Source organism: Kryptolebias marmoratus, linkage group LG5, assembly GCF_001649575.2.
Source record: "Kryptolebias marmoratus isolate JLee-2015 linkage group LG5, ASM164957v2, whole genome shotgun sequence".
Classification (NCBI taxonomy): domain Eukaryota; kingdom Metazoa; phylum Chordata; class Actinopteri; order Cyprinodontiformes; family Rivulidae; genus Kryptolebias; species Kryptolebias marmoratus.
In genome coordinates this window covers 10,552,153-10,574,448 of record NC_051434.1, presented here as the reverse complement: position 1 = coordinate 10,574,448, position 22,296 = coordinate 10,552,153, and the positions used below count along the sequence as shown (strand labels likewise).

The 22,296-nt window shown below is 39.5% G+C and overlaps 2 protein-coding genes across 3 annotated transcripts; one reads left to right on the top strand and one right to left on the bottom strand.

Annotated features, from left to right (window-relative positions):
• Window positions 1-531: 531 nt before the first annotated feature.
• atp6v1c1b (ATPase H+ transporting V1 subunit C1b) lies at window positions 532-9,357 on the bottom strand. 2 transcript variants are annotated; one of them, XM_017419568.3, is made up of 13 exons: window positions 9,193-9,357; window positions 7,962-8,147; window positions 7,797-7,864; window positions 7,616-7,701; window positions 7,391-7,485; window positions 6,612-6,703; window positions 5,881-5,979; window positions 5,591-5,659; window positions 4,115-4,207; window positions 3,667-3,760; window positions 3,248-3,345; window positions 2,713-2,836; window positions 532-1,461 (listed from the first exon to the last, which is right to left on the bottom strand). In XM_017419568.3, the coding sequence occupies exons 2-13, from the start codon at window positions 8,091-8,093 to the stop codon at window positions 1,363-1,365; spliced, it is 1,149 nt and encodes a 382-aa protein (XP_017275057.1). In that variant the 5' UTR covers window positions 8,094-8,147; window positions 9,193-9,357; the 3' UTR covers window positions 532-1,362. The 2 variants fall into 2 exon arrangements, with proteins under 2 accessions (XP_017275057.1, XP_017275065.1); XM_017419576.3 differs by lacking the exon at window positions 4,115-4,207.
• A 4,149-nt stretch (window positions 9,358-13,506) lies between these two features.
• Window positions 13,507-19,967, top strand: azin1b (antizyme inhibitor 1b). The gene is made up of 11 exons (XM_017426561.3): window positions 13,507-13,684; window positions 14,470-14,613; window positions 14,863-15,062; window positions 15,160-15,333; window positions 15,584-15,756; window positions 15,916-16,129; window positions 16,258-16,332; window positions 16,619-16,784; window positions 16,868-16,977; window positions 18,189-18,406; window positions 18,497-19,967. The coding sequence occupies exons 3-11, from the start codon at window positions 14,961-14,963 to the stop codon at window positions 18,570-18,572; spliced, it is 1,308 nt and encodes a 435-aa protein (XP_017282050.1). The 5' UTR covers window positions 13,507-13,684; window positions 14,470-14,613; window positions 14,863-14,960; the 3' UTR covers window positions 18,573-19,967.
• The last annotated feature ends 2,329 nt before the right edge of the window (window positions 19,968-22,296 follow it).

Genomic DNA, 22,296 nt, shown 5'->3' with positions numbered 1-22,296 from the left:
ATGAATATTACTGAGGAAACCCGAGTCATTAAATGTGAGCAGCAGGGGTTTGGGCAGCTTGCTGGTCTGCATCGTAGAGGTGTGTTATCACAATGTCAAGGTGGAAAGACATCAGCAATGATCCTTAGACCGTCAATCTGGGGGAAGTTGTGACTCCACTTCCAAATAATTTGAAGTCTATCATTCTGCAGAGAGAGAGAGACTATTCACAAGTAGACGTTTAAGAAAGCTGACAATCTTTCCAGGAGTGAACGTCCCAGCAAATTCACCCCAAGGTCAGACCGTGCAATCCTAAAGGCTCCAGCATTTTCCATGAGACGTCAAGAAGTCGGGTCGCGGTCACGTGGCTGCGAGACGTTCGTTTTCGCATGCACCTTTCATCGTCAACGAGACACTCGGGTCAGAACTCCCAGGAAGCTCCTCCCTCCTCCTGCAGCGTTAAAACGAGTTTCTTCCCGCCGGCTTCTCAACTCTCCTGTCATATTTCCACAAAACAAAAATATTGTACCACGAAATGAAGAAAACTCTCAACATATTTCACAGACAGCATTTAATTTCACATTTATTTTAAATAGTTGGTTGAGGTTTTATACATACAGTACAATACAGTATTAGCACAGATTACAATGATGTTGTTCCTCGACGTGCTAAATATCCAGAAATCGTAGGAGCTTATAGTCAGCAAACATCGCTCCTTTTTTTGTTTTTAGGTTGTTGTTTTTTTATATATAATTTGACCAGTTCCAGTTTCACAAGATCACATCATGAGAAGAAAAGACATTTACTTGTAAACAGGGGCTTCTTACGTGGAACTAAAAACAAACACGCCACTTTTAAAACCTGAACAGAAACATGTACACAGATTTTTAAAGCATTAAATAAATACAGTATTTATTATACATAGTTCTTTTCCCCCTATTTCTCTCATATACGTACCTATAATATGAATTTATTTAAAGTAGAATAGGAGGGGTGACAGTAAAAAGAAAGTAGTTTACATGTCTGTAAATGACATGAAGGAATGTCACAATTTCTGATGTGGAATAAACTGAAAATAACAAAACTAAATCAACAATATTCAAGTCTGTTCTGTCAGAACTAATTGGAGAGTTTTTATGAAAGACTGTTGTGATTCTACAAAGAGCTGCCAATCAGCATTCTTCTAAAAAAAAAATATCTGGTGTAAAACGTACAAGAAAATGATTAAGAAAGAAAAAAAATCAAACATAAAACCACAAACGCGCACACACACAAAAAAAAACAGGACAGAATTGGAAATAAATTAAAGCTTGTGAATGTGAACCTCTCACATTAGACCACTACAGCACATGATGATGATGATGATGATGATGGCAAAGTGTTTTAGACTTTAAAATCCAGCAAATTTAGGTCGATCTTGTAGTAAACGTACGGGTAGTACTCCTGCTGGCTCAAGTTCAGCCCTGGGATGTCCATGGAAGCCTGGAAGTAGAAGAATAAAAAAATAACATTATTCTCATCACTATTTTAATCACTATTTTATGTAAAAGTGTAACTAATCCCATTTAAAATCCGTCTTCTGCTCAGATAAATAAATAAAGTTTGTTGTCCTCCTGTACGACAGCGAGGTTGAGGCAACTCAAACCGAAAACATAACTGGATCAGGAGCAGAGAGTGCCAGCTACACCAACACCGATCAATGCCATGACCGGTACTCCAATTTGATACTTGTTATCGGCCTGAAACATCCCTAGTTTGAGTCAATAAAACGATGGTTTAGCACAAAATATGAACTTTTTGTTTTCAGCCTTTGAACTGAGACGACTGCAGTCAAACAGAACCTCCTAATGTGAACGTACCATCAGATTAAATCCACTTTTCTTTACTGCCTGATGCGGTCCATTGATCTGTTTTAAGGCTTAGGATCTGAAGCTGAGGGCTTTTTTCACATTTCAGCAAAACAGAATAAGTTAAGAAAGCTAAGCCTAACCAAATCTTGGTTTCACAAACATCAAGCCAGGCTGAGGAGGAGCAAATCCAAGTCAAAAATGTCTTAAAGTAAAACCAATTACACGTCTAACATCAATATGAGCGACATCTTTACAGAACGGCAATAGCCATCACTGGATAAAAACATGGCTCAAGTGTTGTAGATAATCATACAAAATTTAAAAAATAAAACATTTCTTATTTCAGGATTGATTAAACCCGGATTGTAGCCTGATTTGGAGCAGGCCAACTGAATACATAAATCTTGTGCGCTTGGCGTAAAACCAGTCTAAGGATGAAATAAAACAGGATATTTTAAAGCCCTGTTTTGATTACCATTTAAGTTTTGTTTCTTCTAGACCGCGGATCGTTGCCTGTTTTCTTCTGTGAACAGTTTAAAGTGCACTTGGGTGAGAGACTAAACCTCAAAGATGCTCTAAGAGCGCTTATCGGTGTCTAATGTGTGTTTATGAAAAAGAAATGGGCTCAGTGTATCAGCCTGGAAACAGGGGAGAATGAATGAGTGTGTGGATGTAGCTCTTAATGGTTAAAGTGTTTAGGGCTCTGTAAAAAGCCCTGTAAGTGGAGTCCAATTAATATAACTATAGAAGTGTTGATTAAATAATGATACGTTACAGCACTGAGGTTACAGTGAGTAAGGACTGGACTAAATTATGTGGTTTTTACAGCTACTCTGACTTAGTGTTATCCATCAAATACAACAAAGCTGTTGATGAGACTCACGTCGATGATTGCAGCACTGCTGTCCAGATGTTTGTACAGGTCGTACAGCACCTCTCTCAGTTTCTTCATGTTCTTCTTGTTGGGCTGAAGCAACATGGTCTGGAAGTTGACTGGCAGCCCGTATCTGTCAAAGGAAAAGGTCCTAAATCAGCCTATCTGACGTTAACGAGGCGGTTCAGGTTTTGGAAAGAGGGTTCTGTGGGAAGCTTCTGAACAGGTAATATCTTACCTGTTGTAGATAGCTCTTTAAAAAGGACCTCATTTTGGAGAAATAAAGTTTAGTTCGAACCGGGCTGATGAAGTAATGGATTTCTGCCCTTTCTAAAGCAACTCATCTTAGAAATTTCACAGCACCTATTTCCCGCTCAGACTAGCCAAAGGCTCATCAGTTCGGTCAGATTCAAACTTCATTTCTCCAAACTGAGGTCAGTCAAAGAGCTATCTATAACAGGTAAGATGCTAATTGTTCCAAACTTTTTCCACAGATCCTTACTATTCTTTTAAGGTACGCGGCCACATCTTAATCAGCGCTCACCTTAACACCGACTCAACGAACACACGCAGGGCTTTTATGTGAATCCACGCGATGAAGGCCTCACTGAAATTCACCTTCAGCCACCGGACCAAAGGACCCTACGGTCACAGCAAAAGTAGTTTATTAATAAGAAAAAAATTAAACTGTAAAAATGCATACATAGAAATCTTTTTTTTCATGAAAGGATAGAGGAAAAATAGCACATTTTAGTTAGTTTGTTTATCAATAATAGCAGCAGGTTTACTGAAATAAATAATCATTTGCACACTGTTTTAGACCAGCGATATACCCAAAATAAACATTTAAATATCATTTGTGGTTTAACTTCTACTAAATTAAGTTTGAACACGAGTCAGAGCTCATTTCATTCAGACTACGGTGAGGATGAACACTGTTTGTGCGTGGAGCGGCGCTCTTACAAACTGTTTCTTCTTGTCCGTGGATAAACGCGTCATCTCTTCTTTGTCCGCCTTCATCTCTTCCTCGTTGTACTGGAAGTCACGCACCGTAAACCTGAGCCGGAACACACCGCGGAGAGACGGCAAATTATGCAAAGAGATGCATAGGAGTGCGCTACCCCATTACACTGATGATAAAAACCCATAAATGCAACGCAGAGAGAGCCCTCTGCTGTGCTGAGTGGAGTGGACTGCAGACAAAAGTAGGAACCTACTTCAGCTGTCATTACTGCTGTTTGTTTGTCTATTGTGGATGGATTCATGAGGGACACATCAATATCATTCGCTGCACAAACAAAGCAATTCAGAGCAAAGGCATTGTGTCAAATGTCAAAACCTTCAGCTCAAGTGCGGCAAATAGGCCTTAATTTATTTAAACAAGTCCATTTATTGAATTCACGGTGTTTACTTGTTTTCTCTGGCCTTGTGTTTGAAATCATCCACGGCCTTCCTGAAAAGCGTGACACTGAACAGACCACTGTCGTTGTCTTCAAACAGCTGCCTGCAGAGGAGGAGACATAAAGAGGGAGGGTGTGAGCCCTCGACACACGCCGTGGGTGTGTCGGGAGTGTCTCGGCAGCTAATAAATAAATAATAGCTTTAAACTTTACACCTCTCTTCCTCCCTGCTCGATGAAAACACGGCTCGTTGTGCATGAGCGGGGCGCCACGTCTAATCCTCCCGCAGGAATCTCATTCATCTTCATACACACTAAGACGATGACGCGGTCTCGGGTTCCTTGGCTTGTCAAAAGCCATTTTAGAGCCAATGTGTCTGTTTTACCAGTGAGTGATGTTACCCGCAGCTGCCTGATTGATGGGCTTTCCACTGCAGAGGAAAATACAACCTGCAAGCTTGCACGGCAAAGCTTTAAGCAAACTTCTTAGAGTGCTCAGAGTACGTGTTGGGCTGACTCTCTACTACCACCACAACAAACTACAGCTCAATATCTGCTAAAGTGACTGACTTAAGCCTTTTTTGTGTTTGCTAAGGTCAACTAGATAAGGCAACCATCTTGAATTGGACACTTTAAAAGGTGATCAGTTGGAGATGTGTCCAGTGGTTCATGAGATATTTTGCTAACAGACAAACACAGGCAGTTACATGATTTCCTGCCTTTCATGGCAGCAGGTGATAGAAAAAAAAGAGTCAAATGTATAACGTAGAGCTACTTACTTCTTTCGACAACTATGTGTTTTAAAACAATCACTCACTGGGTGAATATTAAGACAGGGTATGATTTGTTTGCTTAATTACATCAATTAAGGTGTCTGTAGTGCACTTCAAATAAATTGCAACACCTGAATAAGTGTACACAAAACAAACACAAACAAAAATCTGTGAATTAAACGTTCAGCTTCATTGGGACATGTAACAACAGCAGTTGATAGTTACGTTTCTACAGAAAATAAGTGAAATTACACAAACAGAAAACAAATGGCAAGGCTTATAACCATTTGGAAAACATCTTCCTGCCCAATCTGCAACGGCTTCCTTTTTAAAAATCAACATTATCAGGCAATTATCTGGAAATACACCACAGTCAGCCCTGTCTGCTCAAAAACCAGCCTCTAAAAGTACTTTGCCACGGTGACAAAAGGTCAATTGCTTTCTACAGGTCAGCCTATTAATGTTCTCTGTTCTAATACGGGCTCTTCACAGGTGAACAATGAAATATTGAAAGAGTCAAACGCTGAGCTGAGCCAGCCGAAGGGAACATAAAGGACAAGGAAATGAAAAGTCAACAAAAAGCAAAAGTGTTTGTACTTCACCGACAAGAACATTTTTCTGTTTTAAAGTCAATTTTATGTGGCATTTAATGTGTCAAATGTGTTACAAAGAAGTAATTTTAGATTGATTTAATATTTGGCTAAAGGAGACTTACTTAGAGGAGCGTGGCACAACCATCTCTGCAAGCGTTTCGTACGTCTTCTGCCAGTCGGCGTAGTTCGTCCTGGTGAGGAGAGACGAAACAATGTTCTCTTACAGAAGACAACAGAAACATCAAAACTAACATTCTTAATCTAAAATGACTTATTTTGAACACATTTTAGATCAAAATGTATTCTGTGATAAATGAAGTGTGAAGGCTGAAATCCAGACTTCCTCAAACTAATTTATAATTTCTCCGGACTGCATATTGAAGATAACAGAAAATGTTGCAGGTTTTCGTACTTTGGGACGACCACCAGCATGGTAATCAGGTACTCTGAGTCCAGAACAAAGTCCTCTTTCTTCACGATGTCAGCCAGACTCCTAGTCAACAAACTCCCCCTGAAAAAAAAAGACAGAAATGTTTCCATTAACATCATAAATTACTGGGCAGAAAAGACCACAAAACCTGGAAGAAGCTAAATTATGTTTTCAATCGGAGATGTTAACTCATCTAGCAGTGGAAACCATCAAACTTTAATTACGGTTCTATGTAAGGCACTTATTTGTCCACAAAATAAAACTTTATGACATTTCTCTTCTTGAGCATCTGCTCTCAGGAGTGAGGGGATAATTGTATTGTTTGCCTGTAAATATCAAGCAAATTTGAAGCAAGTTGTTAAAATTTCTTTAACATAAAACAAGGAAAACTAGTTTAGAGTAAATAAACTAGGATTTATCATAAGATATTGGTATGAGCTACATTATAAGTGGCTTTAATGAAGAGAGTAATGATTGTTCATCAGAAACAAACCAGACTGACTCGGCCATCAATGAGAAGAAAACTGAAGTCTGACGGGTATCTGTTTATTTAGATCATTCAGAAAATCCAAATTTAAACAAGGGCTCTTAATGGAGGTCGTCTTGTAAGACAGAACTATTAACCATCGCCCTAACATGAGCATTAAGAAAACAAACAAACAAACAAACATTAACTGAAACACAATTAAAATCCTGTTTTCACTGTAACTCACGCGTTCTTCCTCTCCAGATTCTGCAGGTTTCCCTTCAGATTGTTATAGGCTGAAGCTCTGGCCTTCAGGTCGTTGTCTATCTGACTCACTTGCTACAAATCGAGGAGGAAAACCGTGATTTTCACAGTGGTTTTAAAAACAAACAGGTTTGACTCCCAGCAGTTAATGGCAAAGATCTCACACAACGAGCAGAACTTTAATGATGTGTTGATGGATGACTCTCAGCTACAAACACACCAGATTTTAGCTCAATATCTGCAAGGTTGTCTGAATTAAAGCTGTTTTTTTGTGTTTTCTGAGGTTAGTTGGCTGTGACGGCCATCTTGAGCTGGGTTTGCTCCAAAAGTTAAACATTTACATCAAATAATTATAACATCATTAAGAGCGGTCCCCAAAAATTCAAAAAGTATAAAACAAAATCTGCACATTTTTGTCATATAGATGGTCAGTGTCCATGGAAGATTTGGGATCGAAAAGTAAATCGAAAGATCGAAAAAGCAGATGAAACTGCTTTGTTTACATTAAGTGTGGACCTGCGTTTCAGAACTGCACGTCAGTATAGCTGGAAAACTACTGGAGTCCAAAATAACTTATTTTATGTTTGAATTCATAGTTTGAAATGAGTCAGATGGTTCATAAAATAGGTTACAGACACGGGCAAAAAAATTATTGCCTGTTACTAAGAAGCAAATTGGCATCAATTGTGTTGAATTAATAGAAGCAATAGAGCTGTCAGTAACCAAAGATTTGCATAAAGGTGAGATGATTTGACTCGTTACCTTGGAGATGATCTCAGCGATGTTTTTCAGTGACTGTTTGATTGGATATTTAGCCATGTCCCACTGAAATCTGGTGATATAGGTGACCAGGTCAACTGAAACCAGATAAAAGCCATCAGCATTAAATACTTTCATTTCTATGGGTTTTGTGTGCTGTAATAACTGTAAGGACATCAACTGAGTGTGTTTATAACTCAGTTTATTTGTGTTGATGATGGCGATTACCTCCATTGGCCAAAAGATTCTCCTGCACTTTGTCCCTGCTGTCCTCCAGAACATCCGCCATGTACTGAGCAATCTTCCTCACCACACTGAACGTGACAAGAAGTGCGGGTTAAAAACAGAAACAGAGTTAGGCTGAAATAGAACCTGGACGAATGCTCAAACTCTTAACGGCTGATCTTGCCTTTCCACAAAGGTGGACAGTTTAGCGAGCTCGTCTGACAGACCCACCAGCACGTCCAACGTTCCAACCTGTCGGGAGGCAACTTGTGAGATACCCACAAAACGAAACAGAAACACTCCTTTCATGCGTACGACAGCGGCGGTCCAGCAGCTGTCCGTGTGTCACCTTGAGGTCGGGGATGTTGAACTTGGTGTTGGTGGACAGGTTGTTGGTGCGGGTGGTGGCCACCATCAGCTTGTCCCAGGTCTGCTGGCATGTCTTCTCCCCCGGAGCAGAGATCAACCAGAACTCCGTCATGGCTGCTGGCAGAAGATACGGTACGCCCACCCAACAGCTGATGTAAGGAAGTCACTGAGGGCAGAGTATAGGGAGGTCATAAAAGAATCAATAAGAAAAGATTTAGCATAAATGTTTTATTGTATTTATTAACTAAACACTTTGTTCTTTTCAGAGACAGCTTTCTGTTTCATTCATTTCTAGTAATGAATTTACATGTTTGGCAAATTAAATCAAATTAAACTGTGAACATATGTATGAAGTGCACATCTTCAGTATTAAGTACATTAATTGTTTACATTTAAGAGCTGAGATTAGACTCTCATCTTTCACTGCACCTGATTTTTTAAGAAAACTTGTTTTCACTTTCATGATTTTTGGGGTGAATAAAGGTTTATTACTAGTTATTCATTAAAAAATAACTGATTAGTATTACTCTAACCACTGTAAAAGATAACACATTTTGAACATTCATCAAAAAAACATTGGCTGAAAATTTCATGGCAATTTCTAAAAGAAATTGAAAATGAAATTATGCCTATTTTTCTGACGGATAACATCTCACATTGTTCAAGACAAATTCAGGACATCATTTATCCCAAAGTTTTGTATTTTAAAACGCTCTAACCTTCCTACTTTTTAACCCAGATACATGATATTTTATACCTTGAAGCTCTTTTAAATGAAATAACTGGTTTTAACATAAACCTCTTGTGAATTCTGAATGATATCTGTAATAATGAGGCAAATTATGAAATCCTTTCTTCCCCTTTCGACCTTGGTTTTTCTTATAAAGCATGAACTTCCTCACAGAATTGCCCACTGTCTGCAACAAGAGACGGACTGGTGACTGGTGGTCATATGATCAGCTACAAGCTGTAAAAGGTTACCAAATAAAGATCCTTAACCCAATTAAACAGCATGAACACCACATGACTAAGAACTGCTGCTTTTATTTATTGGATAATTACAAATAGTTGGGGGGGGAGGAATCAATGACAAGCAGCTAAACAAACCAGCTTCGTGAACAGCTAGCTTGCTGCTGACACTGAGCTTGTTTATCATTGCAGCCTCACGATGCTGTCACGACACCGACACTGGGAACATTATTTGCTCTTACCGATGTGTTTGACGGCTTCAGCCTTTGGTCCACAAGGTGCACTTCAGAAAAACACCAGCAGCTTCCCATAAATGAGGCCGAAAATAACAGGTTTTCTGTTCGGAGGTCCTTTACCTGAACATCTCGCTCACAGTCAGCTGACCAGGGAAGCAGCTCTGCGTTTGCGCAGAAGCTCACTGCGCACTTCTGCTGTCACGTGATCAGGACAGCTAACAAGCTAGCTGTGCAGTTTGCTAAATGGATTTAAAACGATTATTTTGTTTCTAAAGACGTCATGATCATGCATAGTTTTTGATATTGTAAATATTCTTAATCAAACTAGAATTCTGCAAACAAATTAGTTGTTTCATTGTTCATTTTATTGTTATTTTTATTAGCTCATTTAAATGAGCCAATAACTATTACAAAGGATACAGTTAAAAGCATAATGAATACTGTCAAAAACGTGCAATTCCAGGAAATGAAAATCTAGTGGAATATTTATGGCAACAAATCAGTTAATTGTGCTATGATTGTAGTCTTTTCTAAAGCAAAGATCAGACAAAATGTAATCAAAACTACATTTTTATGTGCCCCTGGTTTAAATATAAAATTTTAAACAATTAGATTTCAAAGAGTACAACAAACAGTCTAATAAATCCAGCACTTTATAAGCCAACATCTGTGATAATATTTAGGTGGATTGATGTGTATGGAAAGCTAAATTTTTTCACACAAAGTTTTGCTTGTTTCTGCAAGCCCTAAAAGAATGCATGAAACACAACAGAATGGCTCCAAAGGAATTTTTTGGAAAATCATTTTTATGATCCAGGCATGTTATTTAATTAAAAGACGGGATATTATAAAGTACAAAAGAGAATAGATATGTAACAGATTTAATTATTTTTTATTTGCATTTCAAACAACATTTTGAACCTTCTTTAATATATGTTTTTTAACAGATTAAGGGTCAGCACAGATAAACCTAATATAAAAAGTGAACTGGTGTGCAGTCATGTTGGAACAGGAAGGGGCCATCCCCAAACTTTTCCCACAAAGTTGGGAGCATGAAAACGTCCAAAATGTCTTGTTATGATGAAGCATTAAGGGTTCCTTTCTTTGGAACTAAGCCGCCATGTCCAACTCCTGAAAGCAACCCCACATCATAATCCTCCCTCCACCAAACCTTACACTTGGCTCAATGCAGTCAGACAAGAGCCGTTCTCCTGGCAGCAGCCAAACCCAGACTCGTCCATCGGATTGCCAGACAGAGAAGCGTGATTCGTCCCTCCGGAGAACATGGCTCCACTGCTCTGGAGTCCAGTCGCGCCATGCTTTACACCAGTGGTACAGAACTCTAGTCCTCGAGGAACACTGTCCTGCATGTTTTAGTTGTGTCTCTGCTTTGATACACCTGATGTGAGTGAGTGAGTGAGTGATTAACAGGCTTCTGCAGAACATGAAGACCTGCTGAAGAGCAGAGAAACAACTAAAACATGCAGGATAGTGTTCCTCCAGGACTGGAGTTGGGAACACCACTTCATTTGATGTTTTGCACTTAGTAATGGATGGCTTGGTTGCAGCTGCTCAGCCATGGAAACCCATTCCATCAAGCTCTCTATTCACTGTTCTTGATCTAATCTGAAGGCCACAAGAAGTCTGGAGGTCTGTAGCTACTGACTCTGCAGAACGTTGGTGACCTCTGTGCTCCATTCTCCTCAGCAGCTGCTCAGCCAGTGCTGGGATTTTGTGTGGCCTACTACTAAGAGCTGACTGTGGATTATTTAGTAGTGAGGAAATTTCATGACTGAACTTTTTGCACAGTTGGCATCTTATCATGGTACCACGCAGGAATTCGGTGAGCTCCTGAGAGTGACCCATTCTTTCACAGATGGTTGTAGAAGCAGTCTGCGCGCCTAGGTGCTTGATTTTATACATCTGTGGCCGTGGAAGAGACTGGGACACCTGAATTCATCGATTTGGATGAGTGAGTGAATACTTTTGGCAGTAAGATCTCACTACTACATGTTAGTTAGTTGCTGACTTCAGATGGCAGTGAGAGAGTAAAAATCAGTAACAACGTTTTTCAATGTTTATCTGTTTGTAATTCATTAATAAATCCTGTATTACTCTGACCATCATTGTACACAAATAGATTTTACCCCCTAAACTTTATGTGTTTCTAAATGGTAAAAGAATTAGCTGCTTCTGACTAAAAGAGCTCCCATGGTTAAACCTTGTTCTGTTTTTTTTTTACGTAACTCAGTGTTCAAAAGTCAATGCTAAAGTTCAATCTTGAACTGAAATAAGAAACTTGGAGACTGACGATTTTCAGGCTGGACATCAGGGTCTGTTGCTTGCCTGCTTTAAAATTGGCTTTTTATTAGCAAAAGAGGACATGTTGCTGTTACAAATGCTTGTCATAGAAAATATGTTATTTTATTGTCATTTAAATTCTCTCCAGTATGTATTGTATCACAGTGAAGTGTATTTTATGAGCTGATACAGGAAGGAGCTTTCACTTTCTTGTGTCACTGCTTTTCATTGTTCTGACTGTGTTATTATTTTGAATCCATTGGGAACATATGTGAAATTGATTACACAGCTGTTTGTTTATATCTGTACTTCTGGCTGGAAACTGCATTTCCTTTTAGAGGACAGTGAAAGCATTTCATTAAGCTCAGTGGAACTAAAGTACAAAATCTAATTTTTCTCCCTTTTCCTTGTGAACCCTCATGTGAATGTCAAAGCACATTCTTTTCATGTCCAAGTTGCCCCCAAGAGGCTTTAAACCAGTTAAAAATATGTACTGAAATTCCACATTTTTCACAATTAAGAAGGATATTTTCAATTTTAATTGGATGTTTCTGACGCTGAAGGGACTCATAAAGCTGCACAGCATTAATCAAAACATCTTGTCGGGTCAGATGAGAGTCTTCAAAATATTTGTGTTTGATGACCTCCATTGTTGTTAAGAATCTTAGGACAGTGTTTTGAGCGTGCACCATATATTGCAGTGCCATAAAACAAAGATAAGAGCTTAATGGCTGCCACAAACCGTTAGACATAACTGAAAGGAAGGGGAAAACAACAAGTCGTATGACTAAAGCGGCTGGAGGCTGAGGTTTTTTGCTCATCACTGTGTGTTCCACAGAATATTATGAAATAAATCTTGTTGAATTATTTTTTTCTTCCAGCTGGATTGTACAAAACACTAAAAGGTCACAAAGCTAAATATACAACCAGAGGAATGAAATAAGGACACTTTAAAGGGTTACCAATGAAAAACCCAGTAAGCTTTCAAACTTTAATCCTCCCCATTCCAGGAGACGCAAAGCAGACACACTTTACCATAAAAAAGAACAGTGGTGCTGATTGTATTTTTGTGTCTTCTTTCAAACTAACCAAAAATACTTGCACCTGCTGTCCATGAGGTTTTAAAATCTCATAATCAGCTGTAACCAGCTGATCCCCTTCCCCACAATGTACCTTTTGAATGCTAAAAATTAACAATTAAAATCTGGGCTCAGTCTCATGAAAATAACTCATATTTACATTAAGGTATGTGTAGGGTATTATTATCAGTTTGCAAGTCACTGACAGCATGCAAATGGAAAAAAAGGCCTCCTTTTTCAGTCTCCAACCATAAGGTGTTTCAAAACCGTCTGAGCAAGTTTGAGCTTTGGGGCTTGTTCTCATGCATTTTTGCATAACATTATCAACCTGTCACCAACGATACTCTCTGTACACTTATTCGTATGAAAACTAGAAAGTATACATAACGAGTCAAATCACAGTTGTCGAACTGCATTTTCATGTGAACTAAACATGAGCAGGTTAAACAAGAAGTAAAAAAAACCCCATAAAAGTGCTGAAAAGGTGCAAATTTTTACCCTCAAAGTTATTGTTTGAAAACTATTTTAAATTTCAATCAAATGTATATGCAAGTGCACACAAAATTGATTTTAGACTTGCTGAGGAACTGGAATTAAATCAATCTTTGACTATTTTTGTGTTAAAACCTTACGCTTTTGTAACTGTAATGTCAGTTCTCCAATGGGTTTGTTAAAATGTTGCTTACTGCTGTGTGAACTGTCTTCTAGTCAAAAACAGAACTGCAGCAGTCTTGGACTGTTCAACTGAGCGGCCTTCTGTGGAAACTTTACGATTATGTAACCTAAATAAACGCCACCGAAACACTGCGTACTGTACGATATTCGGAAATACATATTTGGTATAGTCTCAGAAGTGCAGAGCGCTGATTGGTTAAACCGAAAGACAGGCCACGCCCATGGGCCGTTGATTACCTTTTGCACTTCCCCTGCTCTCCTTCAGTATTTCTCCACCCACCAGCCGACAGAGAGGACGCCACTCAGCCGACGCGGGGTTCTCATTTAAAACATATGGCAAAAACAGCCCTCTCTCTTTCTTTCGTCGTTGGGCCCACTACTCTTTAAAAATTCCGCCGAAAAAGAGAAGACGATTTTCCAAAACCTGTTGGCCGTTATCTCACGTAAGTGCTGCGAAACGCTCAGGCTCGATTCCTGGGATCCATCGAGCAGGCGGACGTAACATGGCGGGCTGCTCTTTCTGTCGTCTTGCTCCACATGACAGACCGATTTACCGAAGTCTGTTTTCCACTTGTCATTTCTAGGAATTGGGAGCTGTTGGTGATCTGTAAAGCGACGTCAGACTAGTGTTCATTCATGTAGTGTGTTTGTGTTAGGGTTTGTTTGTGGGTTTTTTCGTGAAAATATAGTGCTAGCACAGCCGTCTCCGTTCGAAGGGCAGTCGCCTCACAGCTCAGCGTTAGCGGCTTCTCTGCCAGCGGGAGTCTTTCCTTTCATCAGTGTTTTTATTTTTACCAGTAACGTTACACATATACAGCTTCGCATTTACGTGGAATAATCTCACTGCGGTGAAATCCAGGGGTTTGGCTGTTCTGCTTTCGTGGTGCATTTAAATGCAATTTGTCAAGTTGTCGCTCATTGTTTTTACTCACTGCGCATGCGCGTGGTTTAGTCGCATGCGCTGATAAAAAGCCGGCAGTGAGGATATTTTTGGTTCATCTTAATTGCTTATTTCAATGTAAACGAGCATAAACATTACCTGATATCAGTTTTGTTTAAACTTCCTTCTTTTATTTGTCGCCAACAGAAGAATAGTATTGTTAAATAAAGCAACCAAAACGTTTTAGTGAACCCTCAGAACATGGACCTTTTGTGGTTTTATAAGTAAATGACATGCATCTTGTTTATGTTTCTATCTAATATATATTTCTTTCTTTCTTCGTCCCAGGGCTCCCCTGTCTCTGCACAGGTGTATGAGCGCTACCCAGAGGGCCTAGGGGCGGCCCTTTACCGGGAGCACTTTGACTTCAACGCTGAGCCACCTTGGGATCCTAGCTGATAGCGGGACAGGTCCATCTCCTGACTTGTCCATGTTAGTGTCTTTCATCTGCTCTAAACACATTGAAGAAAGCTCACTTGCACGTTCAACTGAATTAAAGTCTTGATTATCCATTTTAGGCCTGTTTGTTTTGAGTCTGAATGATTTAGTTTGTGGAATTTTATTATATAAAAATAGGTGAATGTGGACATTTTAGGTCCCATTGTAGTGGTATGTGTGATATAGAGGAGCTTAACAGGATGAAATTGATAATCAGGTATTTCTTTTTTCCTCTTTTCGCAGTTTGTTGCATACCGGCAGGACCCCATTGGCTCAGTCGTGACCCCCTTGACTTGTTTATCTGTTCTTTATGATCATCGGCTTACTGGAATACGGTTAAAATGAAAGGACTCCCTGACAAACCCAACTACATCATTGAACTCCTGGAGGGAGGAGTTACCCTGGAAGATGTCATTGATGGGCACATTTGTGAACAGGCTCAGGTGTGTTCGGAGTTTAAACCCTCTTAGACTACAGTGAGATTCTTAAAACAATTAAGAGTGTGTTTTATCTTAATTTGTGCCTTTCACCCTTTTGCAGGTGGAGAAGAGTGCGTTTGTGGCGGGTGACCTCGGTGCCCTGATGCGCCAGCATGTGTGCTGGCAGAGCGTGGTGCCGCAGCTGCAGCCCTACTACCCAGTCAGGTGCAACAGCAGCCCTGCAGTTGTCGAGGTCCTGGCAGCCTTGGGCCTGGGCTTTGTTTGTGCAAACAAGGTGAGCTTTCAGTTTGAGCAGAAACAAGTGCAAGCAGCTTAGATTTGTTTGTTTATGTGGCATAGTGCTTCATCCTTTTATGAAAGCACTTGATTTTTTATTTTTAGGACGATTACATCACAAGCTCTCAATTGATTACTAGTCAGCGGATAAATATTTTTCAAGCTTGCTGCTTTTTGAGCATTGTTGATGGGGATTTTGGATTGAGTTCTGTGAATTGCTCTTTAATTTTATGTCTGCCTCCCTTCAGGCGGAGGTGACCCTGGCTCTGGAGCATGGTGTGCCGCCAGACAACATCATTCTGTCGGGCGTTTTCAAGCAGCTGGCACACATCAAGCACGCTGCCAAGAACAACATCCAGCATCTTGTGTGCGAAAATGAGGCAGAGTTGACTAAGATCGCTCGCTTGCACCCTAATGCAAAGTAAGTTGGGAAATACTCTGTAGCTACTTTTAAGCTTTACACTATAATGTTTCATAAAATTATAATCAGTAATTATACATCAATTTTGAGTTGACTTTTAAGTCCAAAATCTTCTAGTCATTTGTTGCTGAGATGGTGCTTCATTTTTATCTCTTTCAGGTTGCTGTTGCAGTTGACTACTGAGGCTCACGCAGCTGAGACCAGCATGCCCTTCGGCTTTTCTCTGAAGAGCTGCCGACATCTGCTGGAAACGGCCAGGGAGCTGGGTGTCCAGGTGGTGGGCGCAACCTTTAACATCCCGAGCTCCTGCCAAGACCTGCAACAGGCCTACACTCGTGCACTGTCGGATGCCCGCTGCGTGTTCGACATGGGGGTTAGTTTCGTCTTGTAACCATCATTTGATTAAAAAAAAAAAAAAAAGAATACTGGCAATGTCAAAAGTTTAATAGATAAATGTTATCTTGATGTTGTAGCAACTGATAGCTTGGCGTCTCTGTTCAGGTGGATCTGGGATTTAACATGCATATCCTTGACATCGGTGGTGGATTTACTGGCTCAGAGTTTCAGCTCAAACAGGTAAGGAGTTAACAGCAGCAATGAAAGTCAAAAAAAATGTACATGTTCTGTAAAGTCTTGACTCAAAGTATAATAAGAAATGTGTTTTTAATAAGTTGAAATGTTACAGATTATTGAAGATTGACTTTTATTGGCAGTGAAACTAGAAGATGTTCAATCAATTCTTTAAGCTTTACATTGTAAGTCAGAAAATTAATATCTACGAGAAGTTAATGGTTAAATCTGACACTCCTGTATTAGTTTGCGTTTTCTGAGACTTTGATCAGAATACATTTACTCTGTTCAGGTTGAGTCTGCAGTCAGGCCACTCCTGGATGCTTACTTCCCCCAGCGGTCTGGTGTGCAAGTCCTGGCCCAGCCCGGCGACTTCTACGTGGCCTCAGCTTTTACCCTGGCTGTCAGTGTCATTGGCAAGAAAATGGTGTCCTGTCACTGGGAGGACTTGTCCCAAGGTGAGACTTCATTTTTTGAGTTCTTAGTCTGCAGTTCAAACTATGTGATTTATATTTATTCATTACAAAATGTTTAAACACAGGTGAAAAGAATGAAGATGCTGAGTTCCTGTACTACATGAATGAAGGTGTTTATGGCTCATTCAACCACAAGCTGCTGGGAAACACCATCACTGCCCCCTCAATGCACAAGGTTAGTAGGTCTACACTCAAGAGAACAACACTGTTCTGCTCAAAATGAAATTGTTGTTTGTTGCTTGAATCAAAAAGGACACTCACATTATCCAACAAAATGTTATGGAAAATGTAAACACAAAAATATGTACATTCTTGGTATATTGTTCACAGCTGTGGCAAATGTCAAGTTTTTATGTAGAACCACTGGGATTTTGAAGGACAAAATGATAAAGCAGGTGTCGGTGTCCTCAGACAAACTTCTGTGTTAATTATTTTCCATGTAAATAACCAGTCATTGGGATTGCTCACACCTGCTAACTGTAACAAAGGGTGGGGTTAAACCTTTGCGTGGTAGCTCATAGGATTATTTTCCTTTGAGCTAATGTCCATTTTTAGTGTGTGGCTTTGCCTTGTGTCCTTCGAAACTCAAAATAGCTTGACACGTACATGACAGAACTGAGATCCAGTATTGTTATAAGACCTTTACGGAGTTTGCCCTTAGTTCATACTGTAGACAGAACCTGATCTTTTTGTTTACAACCTCAAATAAGTTGGTACAATACAATGATGTGTGTAAATATAGCAGATTGGTGATGAGACAATCAGCTTCTGTGGGTTTAAACATGTCACAGCAGAGCACACACTGACACACTCCCTTCTTTTATAAGTGCTCAACGTCCAGTTTACAATTTACTAAACAGGTTTTTGCACACAGATTGTCTATTAAATACATGTTTGTTGATCTAAAGTATCTTCAGCTCCGTAGCGCTCTGTTGATTCTAAAGAAATTTAAAAATAAGAGTTAAAGCAGTGGAAAGAAAGTCACATCCAGGATTGTGAATAAATCTACTAATGAGGCACCTCGTGGTGTTGTGAAATGCTTTCTTCGCTTCTGTGAGGCATTTACTACTTAGTGGCGCTTTATCAAGAGACTGACTAACAGTATAATTAAAAACCCTTACAAACACAGGTCATGGTGTAAGGGTTTGTGCCACGTCATCTATCCTGACCTCTGGTGGCAATAAGCTAACAGTCAGTGCAGGTGTAAACATGAGATTGGGATTCGTTTCAGCTTTTAACAACACATAGATAAGCCAATAAAGAATAATTGTGATTGTTCTGTGCTGTATCTTATCTATAATCCCTGGCTCAGATTTTCTGTTTTGCATGCGTTATGTGGAGTATAGTTGTACATATTAATGTTTTTGTATGTTTGTGTTTTCGCAGCATGCGCTGTGTGTTGGCGAGGCCGTGTATCCCAGCAGCCTGTGGGGCCCATCGCTGGACCAGCTGGACCAGGTGGTGGAGCGCTGCCTGCTGCCAGAGCTCAGTGTGGGAGACTGGCTTCTCTTCTCCAACATGGGGACGTGCGGCCTGGAGGAGTTCAGCTGTCTGTCCAGCTCCAGCCAGCTGCCAGTCTACTACACCATCTCCACCTCTGACTGGTGAGTGTGGATCCAGTCGAACAATCAAGAAGAAGAAAAAGGAGAAAGCGTTTAGCCACAACTGATTGTCATATTTGTTGTTGTTCTCAGGTATGAGATGCAGGAGGCAGGTGTGGCACTGGACAGTGCCGTGAAGAACTTCTCCCTGCTCCAGTACAGTGCGTAACTCCCCTCGGCCCCTCCGTCCTGTTTCATATTGCACAGATCCTTCTTACCTCTACTTTCACCGTGTGAGAAGAGAGGTCAGCGTGGTGTTTGGGATATAATGTGGTCAACATTCCAGCCACCTTGGAACATGCATTGTCCTTATTTACCCCTTCCAGATTTGGATTTTTTTTTTTCCGTTAACATGAAAAACAGAGTTGATTGTGTTATGCCTCATTCATCTAAAATTCACCTGGAAAATAATTTGAGTTTTGCTCCTCACTGATAGGTCGAACTCAGATGATATTATGCAACAAAATGGATGACTCTTTGGAGATGGGACCCCCAACATGTTTGGGAAGGTTTTATTTCTTTAAATCAAAGTCAGTTTACAAAATGTGTAATTTAATCTGTTAAATCAAATGGTCTCTATCAATTACCTGTTGTCAGTTGTGTAAACTCCAGTCCATTTTTGTCTGTATGTGATTTTTGTTTGTTTTTCAAAACTTCAGTACTTTTTGTGCTTTCTGTCCTTACTTTGCATAGTTTGAATCTAACCTGTTGCTTTATTGCAGTCCACCTTAATGTGTTTGTATTTATTGGATTCAGATATTACTGTGGCATATGTAAAGCTCCATCTTTAAATGTGTTTTGCCCAGTTGTTACACTGTGGCCCACCTATCAGTGTTTTTTTTTCCGCTAAGATATTTATGTGTTTGTTTGTTGGTTTGTTTTTTCCTTAAAACTACAGGATTAGATGTGCTGTTATTGCCCCCTGTGACCTCAGTGGTTTCCCTTCATTCGATGGCAGAACTGCTGTTGGAGATGAGCTCCGTGCTAATTCAGAGAAGCTGCGTAATAAAACACTTCCTGCCTCTAACAAAGAGGGGGGCAATCTAGTTTAAAATGCACTAAATCTCCTGTAGGTTTGAGAAAAAACAACAACAGATATTTAATGCAGCAGCCCTTAGCTTACAGAGTTTCTTATTAGTGTCTTGTTTGTTAAAGGTCCTTATTCATAAAGGATCTTTAAAGCGAGCTAAGGTTCTTGTCCTGCAGAGAGCTCAAATGAGATATCAAAAGTACATTTCTGTATATTTAAAATGAAAGACATAGCTGGTTGTACACAGGCTTCCTACAGGAAGTGCGGGTAGGTAACATGCTTTCCTCATGCCTCTCCAGAGATATGAGGGGCGTTAAGCACAGCATCTTGTACAGCTTCGTGTTTGATAATATAAGAGTTAACGTGACTTAAAAAGCAGTTTTCAAAGAATCCTGCCCTTGTGTTTTACAAGTGACTAATGTATTAATTACTTGTCTAAGGCACTAATGGACCATAGCCTGTTTTTGACTGTAAATTGTGCTTGTTAAAGTAATGAAAGTGAATAATTTAATACATTTCTGAGTGAAATATTCATCTTGTTTGTGCGTGTCTTCTTTGGGGTGCTGGGTGGATCAATTTTCTACATATTCCAGATAAAGTTTTCCCTGTAGGTTAACAGAACTCTTAATCATGTGTGGATTTGGTTTGGAAATTAAATTTTTTTGGCTGCTTGGACCCTTTCAGCAGCCGTATTCTCCTGTAAATGGAAAATTTACGTCAGCTATTCATGTTCATGCAGAACGCATCCAAAGGTAATCAGCTTCATGATAGTCCACACTGTGTAGTGAATAATTTATACTGTCCTTCAGAGGTTTCTTAATCAGATTGGACTAATAATGTTCTGTTTCTGGGCCAGTCAGTCAAATTAAAGGCCTAGTGCTCCTTGAAGGAATCATATCACCTGCAGCCTTTGAGTTATAGACGGAGTTGTAGTCGTTTAGTTCAAACCTGGAAAATAAAATGCGATTTAAGATGTCGTGCTCAGACTGTGTTGTGAATGACTCTCACCTACTACCACATCAGAATTTAGCTCAATATCTGTGAAATTGAGAGTTTTAGCCAATTTTCTGTTTTTCTTTTAAGATCAGTCAGCTGTGGAGGTCATCTTGAATCGATTTGATTCCAGAAGTTAATCAGTTTCAGTTTCATTAAAATCTGGCCTGGTGGTTCATGAAATATTTTGGAAGTGGACAGACATAAACACACACACACATTTGTATTTATACCCGCATTGCGACATTATATTGATGTCTAAACCTAACCACTACCAACCAGTACATGTCTAAACTCTAATCATACCTTAAACCTAAACCTAACCCAGACATGCGGTTCCACGTTACGTTATTAGGACCGAGCTTTGGTTCCTGTAAGGACTATCAGTCCTGATGATTATTCCAAAAAAAGTCCTAAAAAGATAACAACAATCAGTTATATACACACACACACAAGCAAAAACATCTGTCTTTATCATTTGATGGCAAGAAATAAAATTGAACACATAAAAAAGGGTTAATCTGTTTCACTTGCTGGGAAAGAAACAAAAGCCTGTTTTTATGTCACTTTAATTTGATTATGTAAAACATGTCACACATTAGCTTGCTTTTTAAAATAAATGGGTGGTTTTAAATTGTACAAAGTTATTCTAAGGCCCATAACTGAGAGCATAAAAAAACACATTATAAAAGGTTTTTAACTTTTTAGGATCCAAGTAAACACCAGGACATTTGGTCAAAGTTGTTCCTACAACCTTCAGAAAGGATAATCTCATTTGTTTGTAAAGTTTACACACTTCATTTATAGCAATATATATTCTCACAAGATTCGATGTGGCACCCGACTGCAGTGTTAAGAACTCACCAAACCATTAAGGTACTGGATTCAAACATGTTTATTTTCATGTTCTCCCTTTGTCTTCATGGGTTTTCTCTTGACGGGAGGATTTTAACTTCCTCTGACATTCCACAAACATAAAGTCGAGTTAATTAGAAAATTTTAATTCATCGTTGCAGCATGAGAGTGGTTTTCTGTCTCTATGTTGACCCTGTGATACACTGGCAGCCTGTCTGGGATTTACTCATAATAGTTGGGAAAGGCTGCTGCCGTTGGCCCATTAATGAGCATCAGCATGTTTCAGATGTTATGGAAGTACATATGAACACTAAAGGATTTGGTTTCCTTTGGAGAAATTTGCTTCTTAATGAAATAAGACACACGGTTTAAAAAATGACAACATCTCAGGGAAGTGTTTGCTTATTGCATCTCATATAAACAGTTTCATGTCTCTCAAGAATTTGTAGAGTTTATAACCATGTGTTGATTGTGTTGTAAAGACAGAAAGGATAATTAAAGCGCGATCACGCTGAGCTCTGCTTTGTATTGAATATGAATCAAATTGTCTTTGTGGACAGAAAAAGAGCAGACGCTGAAACTGCAAAGCAGTACATAAGCAAAAAGGCTAAATAATATTAAGTTAATTATCTCAGGAATGCTGGTGTGTCATATTTTGTTCACTATGAAGGAAGAGACTGAGTTGTTCACTGTAAATGGTACACCTCTTATTGAATTGGTTGGAAGTTTAAAAGCTTGTCTCCATGTCTTCAACAGCTCACGTCCGCACATCCATGTTTTACTCCTTACAAATTATCCTGGTTTCCATTTACTGACTCGAGGCTGGTAAATGTGACAGTTCTGGTCATATCAACGAAATCGTGTTGGTATGATGCAAATACTAAAGTGCTTTTAGCCACGATGATCTGGGTAAGGTAGAAAAAAAAGGGTAATGTAATTATCACTTCAGAGTTTTGCAGTTCCAGCACCAACAGATGTGCAAAAGGGAATTGGCCTTGCTTCTGCGAGGCGAGAA